At 40.3% G+C, this 23,073-nt stretch overlaps 1 protein-coding gene across 6 annotated transcripts in view; it reads left to right on the top strand.

Annotated features, from left to right (window-relative positions):
- Positions 1-23,073, top strand: part of NEK1 (NIMA related kinase 1) — a 157,039-nt gene that overhangs the window by 85,576 nt on the left and 48,390 nt on the right. For 4 of the 6 annotated variants that reach the window (XM_084625385.1, XM_084625384.1, XM_084625383.1 and 1 more), the window contains 6 exons: positions 109-211; positions 5,320-5,403; positions 7,960-8,043; positions 17,140-17,217; positions 18,698-18,793; positions 20,478-20,651. In XM_084625385.1, coding sequence (XP_084481511.1) covers positions 109-211; positions 5,320-5,403; positions 7,960-8,043; positions 17,140-17,217; positions 18,698-18,793; positions 20,478-20,651 — 619 coding nt within the window. The remainder of the gene's footprint in view (positions 1-108; positions 212-5,319; positions 5,404-7,959; positions 8,044-17,139; positions 17,218-18,697; positions 18,794-20,477; positions 20,652-23,073) is intronic. The other 2 variants (XM_084625386.1, XM_084625388.1) reach the window with 1 other exon arrangement.

Here is a 23,073-nt window from a genome sequence, read left to right as displayed (position 1 = left end):
CCTTCACAGAATGCTGACTTCTTTGTTCTCCTGTTATTGTATGTAAATACATTCATTTTGAATGTGGCATTCAGAAACTTTTAATTGGCATATGTTCCAATTACTCAGGCAAAGAGGATGGGTAGCAGCAGAAAGAGCAAAACAAGTTGAAGAATTCTGGCAACGAAAGAGGGAAGCTATGCAAAACAAAGCTCGTGCTGAAGGACATATGGTATGGGATTTGGTCTTCATATTTATATTACTATTAATAATTGTCAGTTATGAATATACATCCTTTTGAAAAGTGAGACATAGTGTTTCATTTTGTCAAACATTTTACGTTCTGGTTTTATGATTAATAGTTGACATGTTTAAAAATGTACTTAACTTTTGCTGATTATCTTATTAGTAACAGTGCATTGGTGGAGTTTTAAAAATTTTATTTTGAAATTATAAATTTAAGTAGATAAGAACTGGAAAACAATTTTTACATTGATAAGTACATTTAAAATTAATTATGTGAACTTTGTGCATTGTTCAGCAGCTTGCAGTTTACGGTAGTTTATCCGCTGTGTCTCAGCTACATTCCCTTGATTTACAATAACCTATATGCATATTAAGTTATTTTTAAATTAAGTACATTAAAATAATTTTTACTTTAAACATATTATAAACACTCAACATCAAAGTTAAAATCAACAAATAGTTTTAACCTTTAATGGAGGTTAAAACTTTTGAACATTGGTATAACATGTAGATGAGTTATCTTTTTGTGTCCAACTAGTTGTTTCAATTATAAATGTAATACTACTTTGGAAAGTTTTTCACAATACTGCAGCTTCATTAAATAACTTATTTGCTTAGAATAGTTCCATTGTTCAGTTGAACGATGTTTGTTTGTGTTTTGAATAGGCAAAGAGATTTGTGTTTTCTAACACCAGTCCACACCACAAATACAGCCAAGTCAGGGATCCTGTTACAATATTGTTGTCCTTTAGACCCAGGTGGAGCTGGTTGCGGTCTTGTTGCAGTTGGGTCAAAGGGACAACGAAGTTGTAAATGAGTCCCCTTACTCCGTTATTACTGAATCTTAGAGTACTGTTTTACCGGCCACTTCTTCATTTCAGGGCTAATTTTGGTGCCAGTGGACAAATTCCTTATATATCTTCTCTGTTTCAATTTTGATGATTACTGCACTCCCCTTTGCTGATATGTAAGGTAGTGAAGCATCCTTAAGAGGCTTCTGTCAGTGTCTTTGTCTTAAGGTGGCATGAAGACAGATTACACCTTTCAAAACCATAACTCAAATCAACAAGTGGCCTTCATGACATACATGGTCTACATCAGTTTAGGAAAAGGCTCACTGTTCAGGGATGAGTTCAGTGTTTGATATCCATTCAGTCCTTGGCCTTGGTTGCAATTAATGTAGTATAATAGAGAAGAAATCACTAAGATTGCCTAATTAATGTGTAAAAACAACGAGGAGTCCTTGTGGCACCTTAGAGACTAACACATTTGTTTGGGCATGAGCTTTTGTGGGCTAAAACTCACTTCATCAGATGCTTGGAGTGGAACATACAGTAGGGAGGTATAAATACACAGAATATGAAAAGATGGGATTTGCCTTACCAAGTGGGGGGGGGGGGTCAGTGCTAATGAGACAATTCAATTAACAGTAGGATACCAAGGGAGGAAAAATAACTTTTGCAGTGGAAATGAGTGGCCCATTTCAAAAAGTTGACTAGAAGGTGTGAGTAACAGTAGGGGGAAATGAGGTTTAGGTTTTGTAATGACCCAACCACTCCCAGTCTTTATTCAGGCCTAATGTGATGGTGTCCAGTTTTCAAATTAATTTCAGTTCTGCAGTTTCACACTGGAGTCTGTTTTTGAAGAATTGCCACTTTTAGGTCTGTTATTTAGTGACCAGGGAGATTGAAGTGTTCTCCTACTGGTTTTGGAATGTTGTCATTCCTGATGTCAGATTTGTGTCCATTTATTCTTTAGCGTAGAGACTGTCCAGTTGTCCAGTGTACATGGCAGAGGGGCATTGCTGGCACATGATGGCATATATCACATTGGTAGATGTGCAGGTGAATGAGCCCTTGATGGTGTGGCTGATGTGGTTAGTTCCTATGATGGTGTCCCTTGAATAGATATGTGGACAGAGTTGGCACTGGGGTTTGTTGCAGGGTTTGATTCCTGGGTTGGTGTTTTTGTTGCTGGTGAGTGTTTGCTTTAGGTTGTGGGGCTGTCTGTCAGCGAGGACTGGCCTGTCTTCCAAGGTCTGTGAGAGTGAGGGATCGTACTTCAGGATAGGTTGTAGATCCTTGATGATGCGCTGGAGAGGTTTTAGTTGGGGGCTGTAGGTGACGGCTAGTGGCTTTCTGTTACTTTCTTTGTTGGGCCTGTCTTGTAGTAGGTGACTTCTGGGTACCCTTCTGGCTCTGTCAATCTGTTTCTTCACTTCAGCAGGTGGGTATTGTAGTTTTAAGAATGCTTGACAGAGATCCTGTAGATGTTTGTCTCTGTCTGAGGGATTGGAGCAAATGTGGTTGTATCTTAGAGCCTGGCTGTAGACAATGAATTGTGTGGTGTGGTCTGGATGAAAACTGGAGGCATATAGGTAAGTATAGCAGTCAGTAGGTTTCCGGTATAGGGTGGTGGTTATGTGATCATCGCTTATTAGCACTGTAGTGTCTAGGAAGCGGACCTCTTGTGTGGACTGGTCTAGGCTGAGGTTGATGGTGGGATGGAAATTGTTGAAATCATGGTGGTATTCCTCAAGGGCTTCTTTTCCATGGGTCCAGATGATGAAGATGTCATCAATGTGGAGGAAGTAGAGTAGGGGCGTTAGGGGACGAGAGCTGAGGAAGTGTTGTACTAAGTCAGCCATAAATGCGAACACTGGCTTTTTAAGAGTTGGACTATGACTCTCAAATGGCTTCACATAAGATACCAAACCAGACTTCAGATAAATGTAGTAGACCTAGATTACATTTTAGCTAGAAGTCTCGAGGCTCAGTAACTGAATTGACAGACCCCTCAACCATCCTTACTGTGAGTAATGTGTTTCTGGCCTAAACTATTAATGAATTTGCATTGCTGTCTCGAATTATAAAATCCAAATCCTTGCAATACAAGATTCTAATATTCATATTCTGAGAGGAACTCAACTATGAAACAGTGAATGAAGTATTATTGAGTGTGTCTAACTAGATACCTAAATTCTTAAAGCTTTTACTTCCAATTTCTTTCTCACTTAGAGACAACTTCTGTTCTAAAATACCATGGCTCCAAAGCTGCCAGAAATAATTTTAAGCTAATTTAAATATAAACATGAAAAGTAGACTTAAGAAATTTGAGGTGACAGTGAGCATTTTTGTAAAGCTGATAGGTACCATGTATTACACAGCTTTATAAGAGCTGGAAATTTAAATCCCCTCTCTCTTCCACTCTTCCCCTTTCCCCATTGTGATAATATTTGGAAAACTCTCCATTCAGCTCAGCTATTGTAGATTGAAAGGGTTAACAGTTAGAAACATTTCTATCCTATTTTGAGGGACTATATCAATCATAAATTGAGATCAGAATTTCATCTGCTCATGGCAGATCTCCAGATCTTATGTAACCCAGGCTTACTTCTTGTGCTGTGCAGTCCTCCTGTAGTAGTTGGATCACTGACGTTTATAAGTCTGCTGCAGTCTTCGAACTACTTGAATCCAAATGTCTCAGATATGATCTTCCCCGCCCATCAAAAACCTACCTGCGAAATCACATTACAAGTAGTGACCGCAATTGGAATTTGAGCTGGGTGGACCTCTGAAGTTTCCTCAGCCAGTGGGAGTATGTAACTTGTACCCAGTGTGGTGCTATATTCCTTTCTATTGGCTGGACCACATAGAGATTTACAAGTCAGTTACTGACTTTTAGTTAACAGATATGGATTTTTTTAGCTCAAGCTGTAGAGACTTGTGCTTTTAGATCCAGATTCCCCTTGCTGATGACCCGCCCAGGAGCATCTCATTACATGCACCTCCATTTTATTTTAAATTTTTGTTTTGACTAATGGGACAGTCTTGAGTGAATTGGCTGTCTGTGCAAATTAGAATTATTATTCAGGTTTTTTCAGATTTCAAGCAGAAGTAGAAGTGACTGCCACTTCACTGTTGAAAAATGTGAACTTTTAAAGTTTTCTTGCAGTTGTTTTGAGCTTAATTATGTTGCGAACTCCCTTATGTTTTTAATTATTGGCTTCCTTAGTTTTTGTGGTGTGTGTGTGTGTGTGTGTTTGCAAAATTTACTATCATGAAACCCTTTCTCGCACAAGTAGTCTGATTTTGGTGTGGTGTCAATAAAAGGTCACTAGTTTGGGGCTGCAGTTCCATAAGAACTGGTAATTATATTAAGGCATTTTTAACTTTTGATGGGAACAGTTAGGCAATATGTTCCCTGGATTTATCTGTGTAGTCTTGGCAATTTTACTGTATTTGTCATGTTTACAGTTCAAAACATTTACTTTCTCTTTCACAATTGTGACTCTTCTCTGATTTAAAATAGGACTTCATGTTTGCTGTAACCAGCATTGATACTGGTAGGATTGGTGGAAAAACCAGTGTTCATTTATGCTCTTTGGTTTTGTTTAACAAATGTCATGAAACCAAACATTTTAATTAGATTAGAAATGATGTTTTTTTAACCAGAAATACCTTTCTTATTTTTATTTATTTTTCTGGTATGAAAACACTTCGGAAGTGCAGGGAAAAGCAAAATGTTTCTAGTCGCCAATTTACAATACAACTCTATTTATTTATTTTTAAATCTAGTAAATGCTGTGATAAGTACTTAAACTGTTTATATATACACTAATCTAACTTTGGATATGAATAAAATTTCCATGAGCTATTGTTAATATTTTACATTTAAAACTAGAATAAAAATGATTAGATATACTAGGCTTAGCTGAGGAATGCATTATTATTGTCCACTGTGTGCTGCGAATGGTGCAAAAGACAAGTAAAAAGAAAGCCCATACCCCAGAGAATTTATAGTATAAAAGATTTAGCTAGAAAAAACTAGACACATATGGAGATCAGAAGAGGGAGCTAAATATGTATAAAAATCTAATTTATTAGACTGCTCTGAGGCTTTCTCTTTGATTACTCAGTGTTTTTGATTATTACTATCAAATGTTTCTTGTAAATAAGACTTGTCAGGGAAACTCATAAGAGCTGAAAATCATCTATGTTTCCCATAAGAAATTTAATACAGTTATTGTTGGATAAGGTAGATAATGTTCTGGCCCTAGCCATTCTTAAACTTGATACATTAAATGGTGAACAGGGTACACTGCAAAACCTGGCAGCTATCTATGGAGGCAGGCCCATTTCTGCAAGAGGAAGGAAATCCAGAAACAAGGAGGAAGAGGTATGCTACCCGCATGTTTGCCACCTTCATCACAAAATAGCATCACTTTGACTTCGCCTCTGCCTTGTTTTCCTGCATGGTTTATAATTTATAATAAATACAAGAACTTCATAGATCCCAAAGTATTATAGAATATCAGGGTTGGAAGGGACCTCAGGAGGTCATCTAGTCCAACCCCCTGCTCAAAGCAGGACCAATCCCCAACTAAATCGTCCCAGCCAGGGCTTTGTCAAGCCTGACCTTAAAAATATCTAAGGAAGGAGATTCCACCACCTCCCTAGGTAACGCATTCCAGTGTTTCACTACCCTCCTAGTGAAAAAGTTTTTCCTAATATCCAACCTAAACCTCCCCCACTGCAACTTGAGACCATTACTCCTTGTTCTGTCATCTGCTACCACTGAGAACAGTCTAGAACCATCTTCTTTGGAACCCCCTTTCAGGTAGTTGAAAGCAGCTATCAAATCCCCCCTCTTTCTTCTCTTCCGCAGACTAAACAATCCCAGTTCCCTCAGCCTCTCCTCATAAGTCATGTGTTCCAGTCCCCTAATCATTTTTGTTGCCCTCCGCTGGACTCTTTCCAATTTTTCCACATCCTTCTTGTAGTGTGGAGCCCAAAACTGGACACAGTACTCCAGATGAGGCCTCACCAATGTCGAATAGAGGGGAACGATCACATCCCTCGATCTGCTGGCAATGCCCCTACATATACATCCCAAAATGCCATTGGCCTTTTTGGCAACAAGGGCACACTGTTGACTCATATCCAGCTTCTCGTCCACTGTAACCCCTAGGTCCTTCTCTGCAGAACTGCTGCCGAGCCATTCGGTCCCTAGTCTGTAGCGGTGCATGGGATTCTTCTGTCCAAAGTGCAGGACTCTGCACTTGTCCTTGTTGAACCTCATCAGATTTCTCTTGGCCCAATTCTCTAATTTGTCTACGTCCCTCTGTATCCTATCCCTACCCTCCAGTGTATCTACCTCTCCTCCCAGTTTAGTGTCATCCGCAAACTTGCTGAGGGTGCAATCCACACCATCCTCCAGATCATTTATGAAGATACTGAACAAGACCGGCCGTTGGGGCACTCCACTTGATGCTGGCTGCCAACTAGACATGGAGTCATGGATCACTACCCGTTGAGCCTGACAATCTAGCCAGCTTTCTATCCACCTTTTCGTCCATTCATCTAGCCCATACTTCTTTAACTTGCTGTGAAGAATGCTGTGGGAGACCATATCAAAAGCTTTGCTAAAGTTAAGGAATAACAAGTCCACTGCTTTCCCCTCATCCACAGAGCCAGTTATATCATCATAGAAGGCAATTAGGTTAGTCAGGCATGACTTGCCCTCGGTGAATCCATGCTGACTGTTCCTGATCATTTTCCTCTCGTCTAAATGCTTCAGAATTGATTCCTTGAGGACCTGCTCTATGATTTTTTCCATGGACTGAGGTGAGGCTGACTGGCCTGTAGTTCCCAGGATCATCCTCCTTCCCTTTTTTAAAGATGGGTACTACATTAGCCTTTTTCCAGTCGTCCGGGACTTCCCCCTGATCGCCATGAGTTTTCAAAGATAATGGCCAATAGTTCTGCAATCGCATCCGCCAGCTCCTTTAGCACTCTCGGATGCAGCGCATCCAGCCCCGTGGACTTGTGCTCGTCCAGCTTTTCTAAATAGTCCCAAGCCACTTTTCTCCACAGAGCGCTGGTCCCCTCCTCCCCATGCTGTGCTGCCCAGTGCAGTAGTCTGGAAGCTGACCTTGTTCGTGAAGACAGAGGCAAAAAAAACATTGAGTACATTAGCTTTTTCCACATCCTCTGTCACTAGGTTGCCTCCCTCATTCAGTAAGGGGCCCACGCTTTCCTTGATTTTCTTCTTGTTGCTAACATACCTGAAGAAACCCTTCTTGTTACTCTTAACATCTCTTGCTAGCTGCAATTCCAGATGTGATTTGGCCTTCCTGATTTCACTCCTGCATGCCCGAGCAATATTTTTATCCTCTTCCCTGGTCATTTGTCCAGTCTTCCACTTCTTGTAAGCTTCTTTTTTGTGTTTAAGGTCAGCAAGGATTTCACTGTTAAGTCAAACTGGTCGCCTGCTATATTTACTATTCTTTCTACACATCAGGAAACATTAATGCATATAGTCCTAGAGTTTGTTGCTCAGTATTCTTAGTAATAGCTGTCTACTTCAGTCATCTTTCAAAAAAAAAATCATTTCTTTTCTTTTTAAATAAACACAAACACCCCAGACAAAAACAAAATCCCAAAGCCACCTCTGTTCTTTTTGTAATAAATACAACTACTCCTAGTTCCCCAGATCTTAGCAATCTTAATAACTGTAAGCTTATCAAGTTTAATATTGTGGAACACTAGTTATGGTTTTCATTCATTTCATTAGAGAAGAAATCAGCTGAATTTCTTTTAGAAATTAATAAATGTTAATTTAGCAGTAGTTTTTCCTTTGTTTGACCTTTTTGTGGAACCATATGAATTTAGATACAAAATGCAAAACTCATTGTTGCCTTTTATTTGAAACTTTACTTCCTTTTCCGTATAGGAATATTTGGCAAGATTAAGACAGATCCGACTTCAAAACTTCAATGAACGCCAGCAGATTAAAGCTAAACTTCGTGGAGAAAAGGTTGGACGAAAATAACTCTAAAGGCTTTGAGGAGCTAGTAGTGAAAGGCTCTAGAATATTGCTCATGAGATCTTTTTATGCAGATGTAATTCTCCCCACTCCCCCCCCCTTTTTTTTTAAATGTACATCTTTTAGGCTGACATTTTCCATGTTGAGGCTTTATCTAAAGGTGAATCTTTTTTCATTAAGTATGAGCAGCTCCATATAGCCCTTGTGGAGTAAGTATGTGAAACTTTTTTATTCTTGAAAAGAAATGGAAAGAAAAAACAACCCTGGAACCATAATCTTTTAAAGAAGATTGTACAAAAAACTGCTGAAGTTTGAAACAATACAGCTGAGGTGCTCTTTGAGTACTAGTACTTACTTTTCATTCTAGTCTGGCTTTGCCTTCTTGCTGTATCCTTAATTTATGTATTTTGTTATTTAATCCAGTCTAAGGCATTGAAATGCCATCAACAGGTTTAAAATGGAAATTGACTTTGGATCAGTTTAAATGGCCAAAAAACTGCCATGATACAGGGTTACAACCAAGGAACCTGGGGGAATCCCCAGGGCCAAGAGGGGCAGATTACATCTTAAGAATTTTTAAACTGCTCTTAAGGTTGTATATTTATGTAGGTATGAAAATGTTTGATTTTTCTAATCAATCTTTTACTAACTAGTGAATGTTAAAGCTACAAGTATGAAGCTTACCAATTATGTTGATAAAGCACTATTTACATTTGTTGCTTGTTGCCTATTAGAACTGGGGACTCTTTCCTTTAAAAATACTTGGAACTTTTAAAACTCCTTAGAAATGCGATGTGAAAGAACCTGCCAATGCTGTGTTAAGGTTGTACAGTTTAGCACTCAAGTCAAAAAATTTAAAAGTTAAGATTGAATGCTCAATCTGAACTCTGATCCCTTGTGTGTATACATTAGAATACTGTCTTCACTTATGCTAACATGGCTTCTTCAAGTAATTGTTCATATGGCTTCTACTTCTGGTGTGCTTGTGTCTCACGCATATGAGATCTGATTCTTTTGACCAGGAGTGTTTTGGGGCCACAGCTGCACCCTGGATTTCCTCACGCCTCTTTTTCCTCCTAAGGCATAAAGGGCAAAGGAGGCCTCAGTTCCTTCTTATTCTCTGTATCACTGAAACAGAATTCTCATGGTGTATTCATACTTTTCTGCCACTCTAGTAGTATTTAGTTCTCTATTAGTTAGCTAGTCTTTTAGTCGCCCAGTGGCGCATAGAGTTTTTCTCCTAGTTAGTAGGCCTGGAGCCCACCCCTGTTACCAAGACTTTAGCTATGATGTTAGGAGCTAAATTCCTGAGGTTTAATGTCTGCCTCTCCTGTAATGCTTGTGTGCCATTTAATAGTGGGCACTCTGGTGCTTGTTGTACTTAGGCAAAGGGCATACAGTATCTCAGACCTTGCCCCATCTGCTGCCTTTTTCATAAATACTTTTATGTTAAATACAGTCTAATAATATGTGATGGCAGAATTAGAGATGGCTTTGTAATGTTGTCACGGTTCCTCCCCCACTCTGAACTCTAGGGTACAGATGTGGGGACCTGCATGAAAAACCTCCTAAGCTTATCTTTACCAGCTTAGGTCAAAACTTCCCCAAGGTAACAAATATTACCCCCGTTATCCTTGGAATGGCCGCTACCACCACCAAACTAATACTGGTTACTGGGGAAGAGCTGTTTGGACGCGTCCTTCCCCCCAAAATACTTCCCAAAACCTTGCACCCCACTTCCTGGACAAGGTTTGGTAAAAAGCCTCACCAATTTGCCTAGGTGACTACAGACCCAGACCCTTGGATCTTAAGAACAATGAACAATCCTCCCAACACTTGCACTCCCCCTTTCCTGGGAAATGTTGGATAAAAAGCCTCACCAATTTGCATAGGTGACCACAGACCCAAACCCTTGGATCTGAGAACAATGAAAAAGCATTCAGTGTTTTACAAGAAGACTTTTAATAAAAAATAGAAGTAAATAGAAATAAAGAAATCCCCCCTGTAAAATCAGGATGGTATATATCTTACAGGGTAATTAGATTCAAAAACATAGAGAACCCCTCTAGGCAAAACCTTAAGTTACAAAAAAGATACACAGACAGAAATAGTTATTCTATTCAGCACAATTCTTTTCTCAGCCATTTAAAGAAATCATAATCTAACACATACCTAGCTAGATTACTTACTAAAAGTTCTAAGACTCCATTCCTGTTCTGTCCCCGGCCAAGACGACTACAGACAGACACACAAACCCTTTGTTTCTCTCCCTCCTCCCAGCTTTTGAAAGTATCTTGTCTCCTCATTGGTCATTTTGGTCAGGTGCCAGCGAGGTTACCTTTAGCTTCTTAACCCTTTACAGGTGAGAGGAGCTTTCCCCTGGCCAGGAGGGATTTCAAAGGGGTTTACCCTTCCCTTTATATTTATGACACGCCCCCCAAATCTCAGCTAGGGTGAAACACTGGCTGGGATTTCTTCCTGGAGCTCTAGGAAAACAGAGTTAATAAGACACATGCATCTCTAAATATACTACCAAGTACATAAAGACTAACAATATTTTCCACATCTCAAGGACGATTTTAACCAGTTGATTCTGGGAAACTTTCACGGGAGAGTGCATCAGCCACTTTGTTAGAAGCTCCTGAGATGTGTTGGATGTCGAAATCAAAATCTTGGAGAGCTAAACTCCACCGAAGAAGTTTTTTGTTAGTTTCTTTGACGGTGTGAAGCCACTTTAGTGCAGCATGGTCGGTTTGCAGGTGGAAACGCCGTCCCCAAACATATGGGCGTAGCTTTTCCAGAGCGTAGACAATGGCATAACATTCTTTTTCAGTGACTGACCAGTTGCTTTCCCTCTCAGACAGTTTTTTGCTGAGAAACACTACAGGGTGGAATTCTTGATCAGGTCCTTTCTGCATTAAAACTGCTCCCACACCACGCTCGGATGCATCTGTGGTTACTAGGAACGGTTTGTCAAAGTCTGGGGCCCTTAGTACAGGGTCAGACATGAGTGTCGCTTTAAGCTTGTTAAAGGCCTTCTGACACTTTCCGGTCCACTGAACAGCATTTGGCTGTTTCTTTTTGGTTAGGTCTGTCAGTGGGGCCGCGATTTGGCTGTAGTGCGGTACAAATCGTCTGTAATAACCGGCCAAGCCTAAGAAGGATTGAACCTGTTTCTTTGACCTTGGGACAGGCCACTTTTGGATAGCATCCACTTTGGCCTGTAGGGGGCTGATAGTTCCTTGACCCACCTGGTGTCCAAGGTAAGTCACTCTGTTTAGGCCTATTTGACACTTCTTAGCCTTAACAGTTAGTCCTGCCTCCCTTATGCGCTCAAGGACTTTTTGTAGATGTTCCAGGTGGTCTGCCCAGGAATCCGAAAATATGGCCACATCGTCAAGGTAGGCGACTGCATATTCTCCTAATCCCGCTAGGAGACCATCTACAAGTCTTTGGAAAGTGGCGGGTGCATTTCGCAGCCCGAAAGGGAGTACATTAAATTCATACAGCCCGAGATGTGTGATGAAGGCTGACCTTTCCTTGGCAGATTCATCTAGCGGTACCTGCCAGTACCCCTTGGTTAAGTCCAAGGTAGAGATGAACTGAGCCCTTCCCAGTTTCTCTAATAGTTCATCTGTGCGTGGCATGGGATAGTTGTCTGGGCGAGTTACAGCATTTAGCTTACGGTAGTCCACGCAAAAACGTATTTCCCCATCTGGTTTGGGAACTAGAACCACTGGAGATGCCCATGCACTTTCAGAGGGGCGGATTACACCCATCTGTAACATATCCTGGATCTCCCGTTCTATAGCAGTTTTAGCTTGAGGAGACACCCGGTAAGGTTGGACCCTAATTGGGTGAGCATTACCTGTGTCAATGGAGTGGTATGCCCGTTCAGTCAGTCCTGGGGTGGCTGAGAACGTTGGCGCGTAGCTAGTGCACAGCTCCTGGATCTGCTGTCGCTGCATACGCCCAAGGGTCATGGAGAGGTTCACCTCTTCCACACCACCAGCACATTTCCCTTCGTAGTAGACACCTTCAGGCCACTCAGCGTCGTCTCCTCCCTGGGCTGTAAACTGACAAACCTTTAATTCTCTGGAATAAAAGGGCTTTAGAGAATTAATATGATACACCTTAGGCTTTCGGTTGGAGGTGGGGAATGCTATGAGATAATTAACAGCTCCCAGGCGCTCCTGGACCACGAATGGCCCTTCCCACGATGCTTCCATTTTATGGGCCTGGAGCGCCTTTAAGACCATGACCTGGTCTCCTACTTTGAAGGAACGCTCTCTGGCATGTTTATCATACCAGGCTTTTTGCTCTTTTTGAGCATCCTGTAAGTTTTCTCTAGCAAGGGCTAAAGAGGTTCGGAGGGTGTTTTGTAGGTTGGTTACAAAGTCCAGAATGTTAGTTCCTGGAGAAGGTGTAAATCCCTCCCATTGCTGCTTTACCAACTGCAATGGCCCCTTAACCTCACGGCCATATACAAGTTCAAATGGAGAAAACCCTAAACTGGGATGTGGTACAGCTCTGTAGGCAAAGAGCAACTGCTGCAATACTAGGTCCCAATCATTGGAGTGCTCATTTACGAATTTACGTATCATGGCCCCCAAAGTTCCATTAAACTTCTCCACCATGCCATTTGTTTGATGATGGTAAGGAGTGGCAACCAAGTGATTTACCCCATGAGCTTCCCAAAGGTTTTTCATAGTTCCTGCCAGGAAATTAGTCCCTGCATCTGTGAGGATGTCGGAGGGCCAACCTACCCTGGCAAAAATGTCTGCTAGTGCCTGGCACACACTTTTAGCCCTGGTGTTGCTTAGAGCTACTGCTTCCGGCCATCGGGTGGCAAAATCCATGAAAGTCAGTATGTACTGCTTTCCTCTGGGTGTCTTTTTCGGAAAAGGACCCAGAATATCCACAGCTACTCGCTGAAATGGAACTTCAATGATGGGGAGTGGCTGGAGAGGAGCTTTGACCTGGTCTTGGGGTTTTCCCACTCTTTGGCACACCTCACAAGACTGGACATAGGTAGAAACATCCTTGCCCATTCCCTCCCAGTGGAATGACCCCCCCAAACGGTCTTTGGTCCTGTTCACCCCAGCATGGCCACTAGGGTGATCATGGGCTAAGCTCAAGAGCTTGGCCCGGTATTTAGTTGGAACTACCAACTGTCTCTGAGGATGCCAGTCTTCCTGGTGTCCCCCAGAAAGAGTTTCCTTGTATAAAAGTCCTCTTTCTACAACAAACCTGGATCTATTAGAAGAGCTGAGAGGCGGTGGGTTGCTCCGTGCCGCCGTCCAAGCTCTCTGGAGGCTTTCATCTGCTTCCTGTTCGGTCTGGAACTGTTCCCTTGATGCTGGAGACATCAGTTCCTCATGGGATTGTGGACCTAGGCTTGGTCCCTCTGGAAGCGATATAGGGGATGGAGCTGTTTCTGTTGACTGTGAACCGCTCTCCGCTGGTGCACTATGTTGGGATTCAGGCTCCGGCTGAGCCTCTTGTGTAGGGTTATCGGCTGCTGCCAGTTCAGGTTCGGTGGGGCCCTCTGGTGTTGAGGTTGCAAGTACTGGATTCAGTGCTGACACGGGGTCTGGTGTTGGTTGTTTGGCTGGTTCCGGTTCTGGGACTGGTTCCGTCTGGGTCTCTGGGACTGGATCCACTACTGCTGTTGCAGACATTGGCCTGGGGTCCAGGTCCATCACCTCTGACTGGGTCCTGATAGAAGTTTCCGGAACAGAGCTAGGCCTCACGGCTTGTTTAGCCTGGTTGCGGGTGACCATTCCCACCCTCTTGGCCTGCTTCACATGATTGGCCAAGTCTTCCCCCAACAGCATGGGGATGGGATAATCATCATAGACTGCAAAAGTCCACATTCCTGACCAGCCCTTGTACTGGACAGGCAACTTGGCTGTAGGCAAATTGAAAGAGTTGGACTTGAAGGGTTGAATCGTCACTTGGATCTCTGGGTTGATTAAATTGGGGTCCACTAAGGAAGCATGGATAGCTGACACTTGTGCTCCGGTGTCCCTCCACGCGGTGACCTTCTTCCCACCCACACTCACAGTTTCCCTCCGCTCCAAGGGTATCTGGGAGGTATCTGGGCCTGTGGACCTCTGGTGTGATTCCGGTGCAATGAACTGTAACCTGTTGGGGTTCTTGGGGCAGTTGGCCTTTACATGCCCCAGCTCGTTACATTTAAAACATCGTCCAGCTGACGGGTCACCGGGGCGAGGTGGGTTGCTGGAGAACGGGGTGGTGGGACGATAAGGGGTCTGGAGGGTTCTTTGGGAGGTAGGTGGGGCTTTGGGCGGCCCCCGGTAATAGGGTGTGGTCTGGGGTGGTCCCTTCTGGTCTCCGCTCCAACTGCGACCAGTTTTCTTCTTCTCTGCCACCTCCACCCATCTGGCTCCAATCTCTCCTGCCTCAATTACAGTTTTGGGTTTCCCATCTCGGATGTATCTTTCTATTTCCTCAGGAACACCCTCTAAGAATTGTTCCATTTGCATTAGGAAGGGCAAATTTACTGGAGATTCAACACTTGCTCCTGATATCCAGGCATCCCAATGTTTTACAATGTGGTAGGCATGTCGGGTAAATGACATGTCTGGTTTCCACCTTAGGGCTCTGAACCTCCGACGAGACTGCTCGGGTGTTATCCCCATTCTGACTCTCGCCTTGGATTTAAACAGTTCATACTTGTTCATGTGTTCTTTAGGCATTTCAGCTGCCACCTCAGCTAAGGGTCCACTGAGCTGCGGCCTCAGCTCTACCATGTATTGGTCAGTAGAGATGTTGTACCCAAGGCAGGCCCTTTCGAAGTTTTCTAAGAAGGTCTCAGTATCATCACCTGCCTTGTAGGTGGGGAACTTTCTGGGATGGGAAGTGGTACCTGGAGAAGGATTGCTAGGGTTTGTTGGTATATTCTGCTGGGCCTTTATCCTCTCCATCTCCTCCACATGCTTCCTTGCCTCCATTTCCCTCTTGTGGGCAGCCTCCTGTACCTCCTTCTCCAGCCGCATGAGTTCTATCTGTCTTTCATGTTCCCTTTGTTTTTCCTCAGCCTGAAATTTGGCTAATTCCAGCTGTAGTCGAGCTGAGGATTTGGCCATTCTAACCTCTCTGTTTTTAACTAACTTTACACCCGAGGTTTAGAAATAAACAAACAAAACTTGGCTGTAAACTTTTGCTGTGCTGGAATAGAGTACCTATTCTCTGATAGTGATTGTCAGCCTACAGAAAAAGACAATTCCCTTGTCTCTGCTCTGGGCCCAAATTAAAGCAAAAAACCTCCAACTACTTGGAAAACTGCTTACCCAGCCCAAAGAAAAAAAAAATTTCTTTTCAAACCTGTGCTCCTTGTAAAACAAAAAAAAAAAATCAAAATCCTAAAAAAAAAACCTGCCACTTTTGTCTCCAGGCAAATGGGTAGAGCACACACCCCCTATTTACTTTTAGGAAGAAAAGAAAAAAAAAAACCTCTGGGTTGGAAGACTGTGAATTTCCCTGCAGGAGTTAAGTACCCTGCCTCCAGGCAAGAAAACCTGCAATTCACAAGATAATCCCCTTTTGTCTCTGCTTGGCCACAAAGCAGAGAGAAACCAAGCTGCTTTCAGTTTCAAAGCTGCCTTCTGGACTTCCTAAAAATTCCTTTTTAAAATCTGTATTTCTAGTTCAAAAAATCTCAACTGGATCTCAAAATGATTTCAGGTTAATCCCACCACTGTGCCACCATGTCACGGTTCCTCCCCCACTCTGAACTCTAGGGTACAGATGTGGGGACCTGCGTGAAAAACCTCCTAAGCTTATCTTTACCAGCTTAGGTCAAAACTTCCCCAAGGTAACAAATATTACCCCCGTTATCCTTGGAATGGCCGCTACCACCACCAAACTAATACTGGTTACTGGGGAAGAGCTGTTTGGACGCGTCCTTCCCCCCAAAATACTTCCCAAAACCTTGCACCCCACTTCCTGGACAAGGTTTGGTAAAAAGCCTCACCAATTTGCCTAGGTGACTACAGACCCAGACCCTTGGATCTTAAGAACAATGAACAATCCTCCCAACACTTGCACTCCCCCTTTCCTGGGAAATGTTGGATAAAAAGCCTCACCAATTTGCATAGGTGACCACAGACCCAAACCCTTGGATCTGAGAACAATGAAAAAGCATTCAGTGTTTTACAAGAAGACTTTTAATAAAAAATAGAAGTAAATAGAAATAAAGAAATCCCCCCTGTAAAATCAGGATGGTATATATCTTACAGGGTAATTAGATTCAAAAACATAGAGAACCCCTCTAGGCAAAACCTTAAGTTACAAAAAAGATACACAGACAGAAATAGTTATTCTATTCAGCACAATTCTTTTCTCAGCCATTTAAAGAAATCATAATCTAACACATACCTAGCTAGATTACTTACTAAAAGTTCTAAGACTCCATTCCTGTTCTGTCCCCGGCCAAGACGACTACAGACAGACACACAAACCCTTTGTTTCTCTCCCTCCTCCCAGCTTTTGAAAGTATCTTGTCTCCTCATTGGTCATTTTGGTCAGGTGCCAGCGAGGTTACCTTTAGCTTCTTAACCCTTTACAGGTGAGAGGAGCTTTCCCCTGGCCAGGAGGGATTTCAAAGGGGTTTACCCTTCCCTTTATATTTATGACAAATGTATACAGGCAGGGTTAAAGTTTTGCATTCATGCTTAACTTTCTGATTTTGTGAGTGCTAAGCCTTGCAACCTTAATATTGTGTTAATGTGGTTATTGCTCTTAATAGAAACACATTCTTGTATGTATTTACACTAACTGGATTAAAGGTATTTTAAATGTGGTACACTTTTAAAATAATTGTTTTCTGTTGGTTTGTAAAAATTTCAAACTTTCAATTTAAAGACTGGATTTGTTCATAAAAGATGTGTTCCAGTTAAACCACAGGTTACTGACCTTGATGCAGGAATTACTGAGTGAAATTTTATGGCCTGTGTTATGCAGGGAATTAGACAAGCTGATCTGTGTTCCCTTCTGGCCTTCAAATCTGTAAACTGTGAGCTAACTATGACTTGCTCACTTTTAAGAACTTTTACTTTGTAGAATGAAGCTGATGGTTCTGATGGACAAGAAGCAAGTGAAGAAGCAGAATTGAGACGCAAAAAAATTGAAGCACTAAAGGTAATTGAAAAAAGAGGTTTAGAGTAAATTCTTTAAAATCCACTTAATATTCTTCTATCTGCATTGAATCAGGCAGTAGACTAGGAATACAGTTGTACAGTTTTAAAATTGTTTATTTGTTATTTGCAGTAGCTACACTACATTACTAAATATTTGGTATTTCTCATTGTAAACATTAAATACTGTAATGCGTGAATCTGTGTTTTAATGACACCCTCTGTATATATGAAGAGGAGTTGTATTTTTCTGTAGCAAAGCATACATTCTCTAGAAGTATGCACTGTGCACCATTCTTCATTTAGCTTCAGGTTGCTGTGGAGAAGTCTGGTGGACATGTAAAAGTAAGTTCTTAGTCTGAGTTTGAACTAATTTAACTTATTTCTTCCAACACATAGGTTTGTTTACACTTTTTTGAAAGATAGAATTATAAATACTTTGAATTGTATTGCAGTAACAAAACTATTAAGTTGACAGGTTACTTCAATACTAAAGTTTATTTTTGGTCACTTACACTATGACATGTTCATTTTAAAAAAAAAAAAGCAAGCTACATTTTGAGTGAAGCTTTTCTCACTGTTAGGCTTGGTTCTGAAGACAGTTTGGTGTGGGCATGATGGAAATGCTGGAGGAAGACTGAGTGCACCATGAATAATCTGTCGTTTTTTGGGGGAGGAGGAAGGGGTTGAGTTAATTAAACACTGGCAAGAAAAGACTTTCCAGATGCTCTTGCATGCTTTGTGTTCAGGCCTGGTCTTCAGGCCATAGTGTAAACAAATACAGTTGTGAATAAAGCTTCATGGCTTAATTTCAAAATTATATTTCTCTAGCAAAGTTTTTAGCTTTCTGTTCCACAGGAGGTCTACAGAGTTCAGAGCTTTTAGTCTGAATTCTGCTCCATGGTCTCTTGTAACAATAACTGTCTACATCACACTAATACCAAGTATGTGTCCTTTAAAGTTGATGGGGAAAATGGGCAATGTGAAAACAAATTTGACTGTAATATTATGATTAAAGTAACTAATTTTGGTCTTTTCTGTATATGTATTATATACAGAAATGCAAAATGTTTCATTTAATGACAGAAACCATGACCTTGAACTTCTGTATTGAAAATTTCATCTTAATGCTGCTTTAGTTCAAGGTTTTTATTTCCATTTTGTTTGTATAAAAAGTGTACAAGGACATTTTGACATTAGAATCTGCTTTTAAAAAATTTATTTGGGGCAGGATGGATTGTTGTGAAAAGACTTAAAAGTTAGTGAACTACATTAAGTAAATTCTGTGTGGAACTATTTTGTATTATTGGGTGTTTTCTGAGTATGACGTTAGTTCTCATATTTGACATGCAAAGTGTCACATGTTGACAATTGAAGAACTGAGGATCTGGGATGTTTCATCTGAAGTGGTCTGCAGAATGAAGAAGTTGGAGAACTACTGTTTATGACATTGGATTGAAGCCTATTTTTTTTCTTATTTGTAGGCTCAAGCAAACGCGCGAGCTGCAGTTCTGAAAGAGCAACTAGAGCGAAAGAGGAAGGAGGCATATGAAAGGGAGAAGAAAGCTTGGGAAGAACATGTAAGAAAAAAAGAGCTTTCTTACACACTGTTGGTTTTGTTTGGCATGACCACTCCCCAGACTTGGTCTCTCAGCCAAAGAGTACAGTGTTGGCCTTATATTTTAGTCATATGAAGAAAATGTTAAGATTTTCAGATCTCTGTAACTGTAGTTTTGGCTGCTAAAACTGAGGTGTCTCTCTCTGAGGGCACTCTTATTTATGATCTTAACTTCAGGCACCAGGTATGAAAATCTTGGCTTAAGTTCGAAAAGTACACTGAACTTTAAAAAAAAAAAAAAATCATTAGGATCATGTTGAAATATTTACTATTGTTCATGTGTTGTTGAAATCCACATAACTGTTCTTTTAGTCATAAAAACTTTGGAGTGAAAAATCAGATTGGTAAAATAGCAGCATAAAAGAAGAATGTTTTGATGCTTGTAAGTAGGAAATAGTGAAAGAGTACAGTTGGTGATCTTTTTAGGCAACATGAAATGATGTGTGAACTATTTGTCCCTTTTCATAGTACATAGGAGCTTGTTGACAAGCTGTGCTCAACTCAGAAAATCTTTAATGAATGAACAAATGGTGATTTATAATGAATTTTAACTGGTTTCTATTGATGCAATGAATTGCAACAGTGGCAAGAATTAATGTTATAATTTATACTTGTTTTCAACATTTGACAGGCTACAGTGCTATTTTCAGTCTTTCACTTGGTGGCAGTGCTGTTGTGAATTTAAAACTAAATTAAATAATGAAATTTACCTGAAAATGCTAAAAACAGGTTTTCATAAAATCTAACACCCACGAACTCTACTCCTTTTTAAAATACTCAAGCAAAAAAAAAATTTATTTTGGGCAAAAATTCAAGGAAGAAAAATACAAATATTTACTGTCTTGTTGTTCCCCAGCAGTAAGTGGAGAAGCTTTCAGCCTTGTGGCGTGATTTCCCACCCACCCCCTACAACAAGTCTTTTTAATATTTCATGGGCATATACAGGGTCTTCTAAAAATAGTTCTCATAAACTGTTTTTAAAGATGTCCTGTCAAATTAAATCATGTAATTTTAAAAAAACCTACCTGTGAGTACTTCAGATGTCACTGAGGCATGTCTATATTCTGAAACTACTTTCTCTTCAAGGGGTTCTACCATCAAACTTTAGATCAGCAGTTTATCATGCCTTTACTATGGTAACTCTTTGGGTGCTGAAATCTAGCTGTCTTCACATCAATCTGGCTAATTTCCCATATTTCTAATTGTTTAACCTTTTTTTTTTTTAAATTATTACCCCCTGTTAGCGCTTACATGCAGAACCTTTTTATTTCTCCATTCTAATACCCCTTTCTTTTTGGGTTTTGCTAAGTTTAGAGAGTGCCTCTCTACTATATTGCTGCTTTATTTTACATGAGTTGAGTCTTTAGTGTAAAGTGTTGGTCTTTCATAATAAATTAAGAATCTACAAAATATTTAACACCTGTCTTTACAGAGCGAAGATATTTACCACTTAATTTTGTTTTTGAGGAAATAAATGTAATAACACTTGACAGTTCAAGGAGAAAGTCTTTTTCTGTCATAGGATTAAGTGAAACTGGCAATCTCACTTTAGATTTAAGTAGATTCATGGTACATTGATAACTTTGTGCTATTTTTGTTGGTTCATGTTAAAATAGAATAGCTTTTTTTTTTTTTTATAAACACAGTTGACAGCAAAAGGGGTAAAGAATCCTATGGTGCCTTTTAATGTGTCAGCAGCTGGGGTTAATCCTGTCCCTGGGCAACAAGAACCTGGAGGACCTCCTGCCAAACCACAACTTCCATTGAAGCCCAGTACACCACTTATCTCTATGACTTCAGCTTTGAAGGAAGTGGGTGTGGTAGGTATCTGCTAAAATCTAAAATGAACAAAAATAAAAAATGAAAAAAAATCTGCTGAACTGGCACAAGATTTTAGAAGATATATTTATCCAAGACTGTTCAGATTTTATAAACTTAGTTTAAGAACACTATGTGTTTTTAATGAGAACTGGATACCTTAGAAATTGATGGAATTAGTATTGGTATAAATTACAGATCTATCAAGTTAACCTCCACAGAGATCATCAATTTATAATTTAGATTGGTCAACTTCATTTACTATCAATGCAAACACTAAAAATCCAGAATATCACCACTTGATCTAATACATATTGAAGTCCAATGAGGCCAGGATTTTGCCCACAGTCTGGAAACTTCCAGGGAGGTCATTGGGAAGCTGGAGCTTCAGTTCTTTCCCCCTCCTCCCGCCCACAGACAAGGTAGTTGCAAAACAATTTTTGAACTTATGACTGTTTTGTGTTACTCCTTTCTCAGAGTTTTAAATTAGCTTACTATGTGAGAAGTTTGAGAAGATTGTAACTGTTGTCACTATTATTTTTGTTGTCTGAGACAATAGCAAAGAGTTTCTTCTTTTTTTTTCTTTATTTCGGGGCCTTGATCCTGCAAACACTTATATATGAGTTTAACTTTATTATTGCGAGCGTCCCATTTAATTTCAGTGGACTAATGCAGGAGCAAAATTATGGACGTGTGTGTTTGTAGAATGGGGGCTTTGGATAGTATCTTTAATGATTGGGACACAATATCTTACAGGATTTTTTTTCAGTCATACAATCAATGGAAATATGTAAGAATACATTTTTCCTCAATATGGATAGTTCTCATCATGTCTCCTCCTATATTCAGCCATCCGTCTTGCATTAATGTCATTGTTGATTCTTTTAAATCTTCCTTTGATTTTTTTTTTCCTTTTTTTCACTTGAAACATCTAGTTATAGAGCTTTCTTGGGTCTACTCATCTAAACAAATTTAAACTCAGTTGTTTATATTTCTTTAAATTGTTCACTTTGTGCTACGTTAAAAACTGTAACTTTTTTAGCAAGTTCCAAGTCTCTGACTTGCAGTTGTTTTTATAGTCTGATCAGTGATATGGATCTCTGCCATGTTTAGGTGTTGAAGATGAACAGACATACTTCCTAAAATGAAGCTCAGATTGAGTTGCTGGTGGAAGGTCTGGAAGAAATATTTAAATTAGGGCTGACAAGCGATTAAAAAATATTAATTGCGATTAATCGTGAGATTAAAAAAATTAATTGCACTAAGCAGTAGAATGCCATTTATTTAAATATTTGTGGATGTTTTCTACGTTTTCAAATATTTTGATTTCAATTACAACACAGAATACAAAGTACAGTGCTCACTTTATTTTTATTTTTATTACAAATATTTGCACTGTAAAAATGATAAACAAAAGAAATAGTATTTTTCAATTCACCTCATACAAGTACTGTTGTGCAATCTCTTTATCATGAAAGTGCAACTTACAAATGCAGGGGGGTTTTTTGTTAAATGCCTGCACTCAAAAACAAAACAGTGTAAAATTTCAGAGCCTACAAGTCCACTCAGTCGTACTTTTGTTCAGCCAATCACTAAGAGAAACAAGTTTTTATTATTTTAAAGGAGATACTGCTGCCTGCTTCTTGTTTACAATGTCACCTGAAAGTAAGAACAGGTGTTTGCATGGCACTGTTGTAGCCAGTGTCACAAGATATTTACATGCCAGATGTGCTAAAGATTCATGTGTCCCTTCATGCTTCAACCACCATTACATGCGTCTATGCTGATGACGGATTCCACTAGATAATGATCCAAAGCAGCGCAGACCAACACATATTCGTTTTCATCATCTGAGTCCGATGCCACCAACATCAAAATCAAAAGGTTGATTTTTCTTTTTTGGTGGTTCGGGTTCTGTAGCTTCCACATCAGTGTATGGCTGTTCTAAGACTTCTGAAAGCATGTTCCACACCTCATCCCTCTCAGATTTTGGAAGGCACTTCAGATTCTTAAATCCTGGGTCGAGTAGTGTAGCTGTTTTTAGAGATTTCACATTAATATCTTCTTTGCATTTTGTCAAATTTGCAGTGAAAGTGTTCTTAAAATGAACAACATGTGCTGGGTCATCATCTGAGACTGCTATAACATTAAATACATGGCAGAATGCGGGTAAAACAGAGTAAGAGACATACAATTCTCCCCCAAGGATTTCAGTCACAAATTTAATTAGCGCATTATTTTTTTTAATGAGCATCATCAGCATGGAAGCATGTCCTCTGGAACGATGGTTGAAGAATGAAGAGGCATATGAATCTTTAGCGCATCTGGCATGTAAATATCTTTCGACGGCAGCTACAACAGTGCCATGCAAATGTCTGTTTTCACTTTCAGGTGACATAATTAAGACGTGCGCAGCATTATCTC

The sequence above is a fragment of the Lepidochelys olivacea genome (genome assembly GCF_965140295.1).
Source record: "Lepidochelys olivacea isolate rLepOli2 genome assembly, chromosome: 4".
Taxonomy (NCBI): Eukaryota; Metazoa; Chordata; order Testudines; family Cheloniidae; genus Lepidochelys; species Lepidochelys olivacea.
This window is presented reverse-complemented; position numbering and strand designations above follow the sequence as displayed.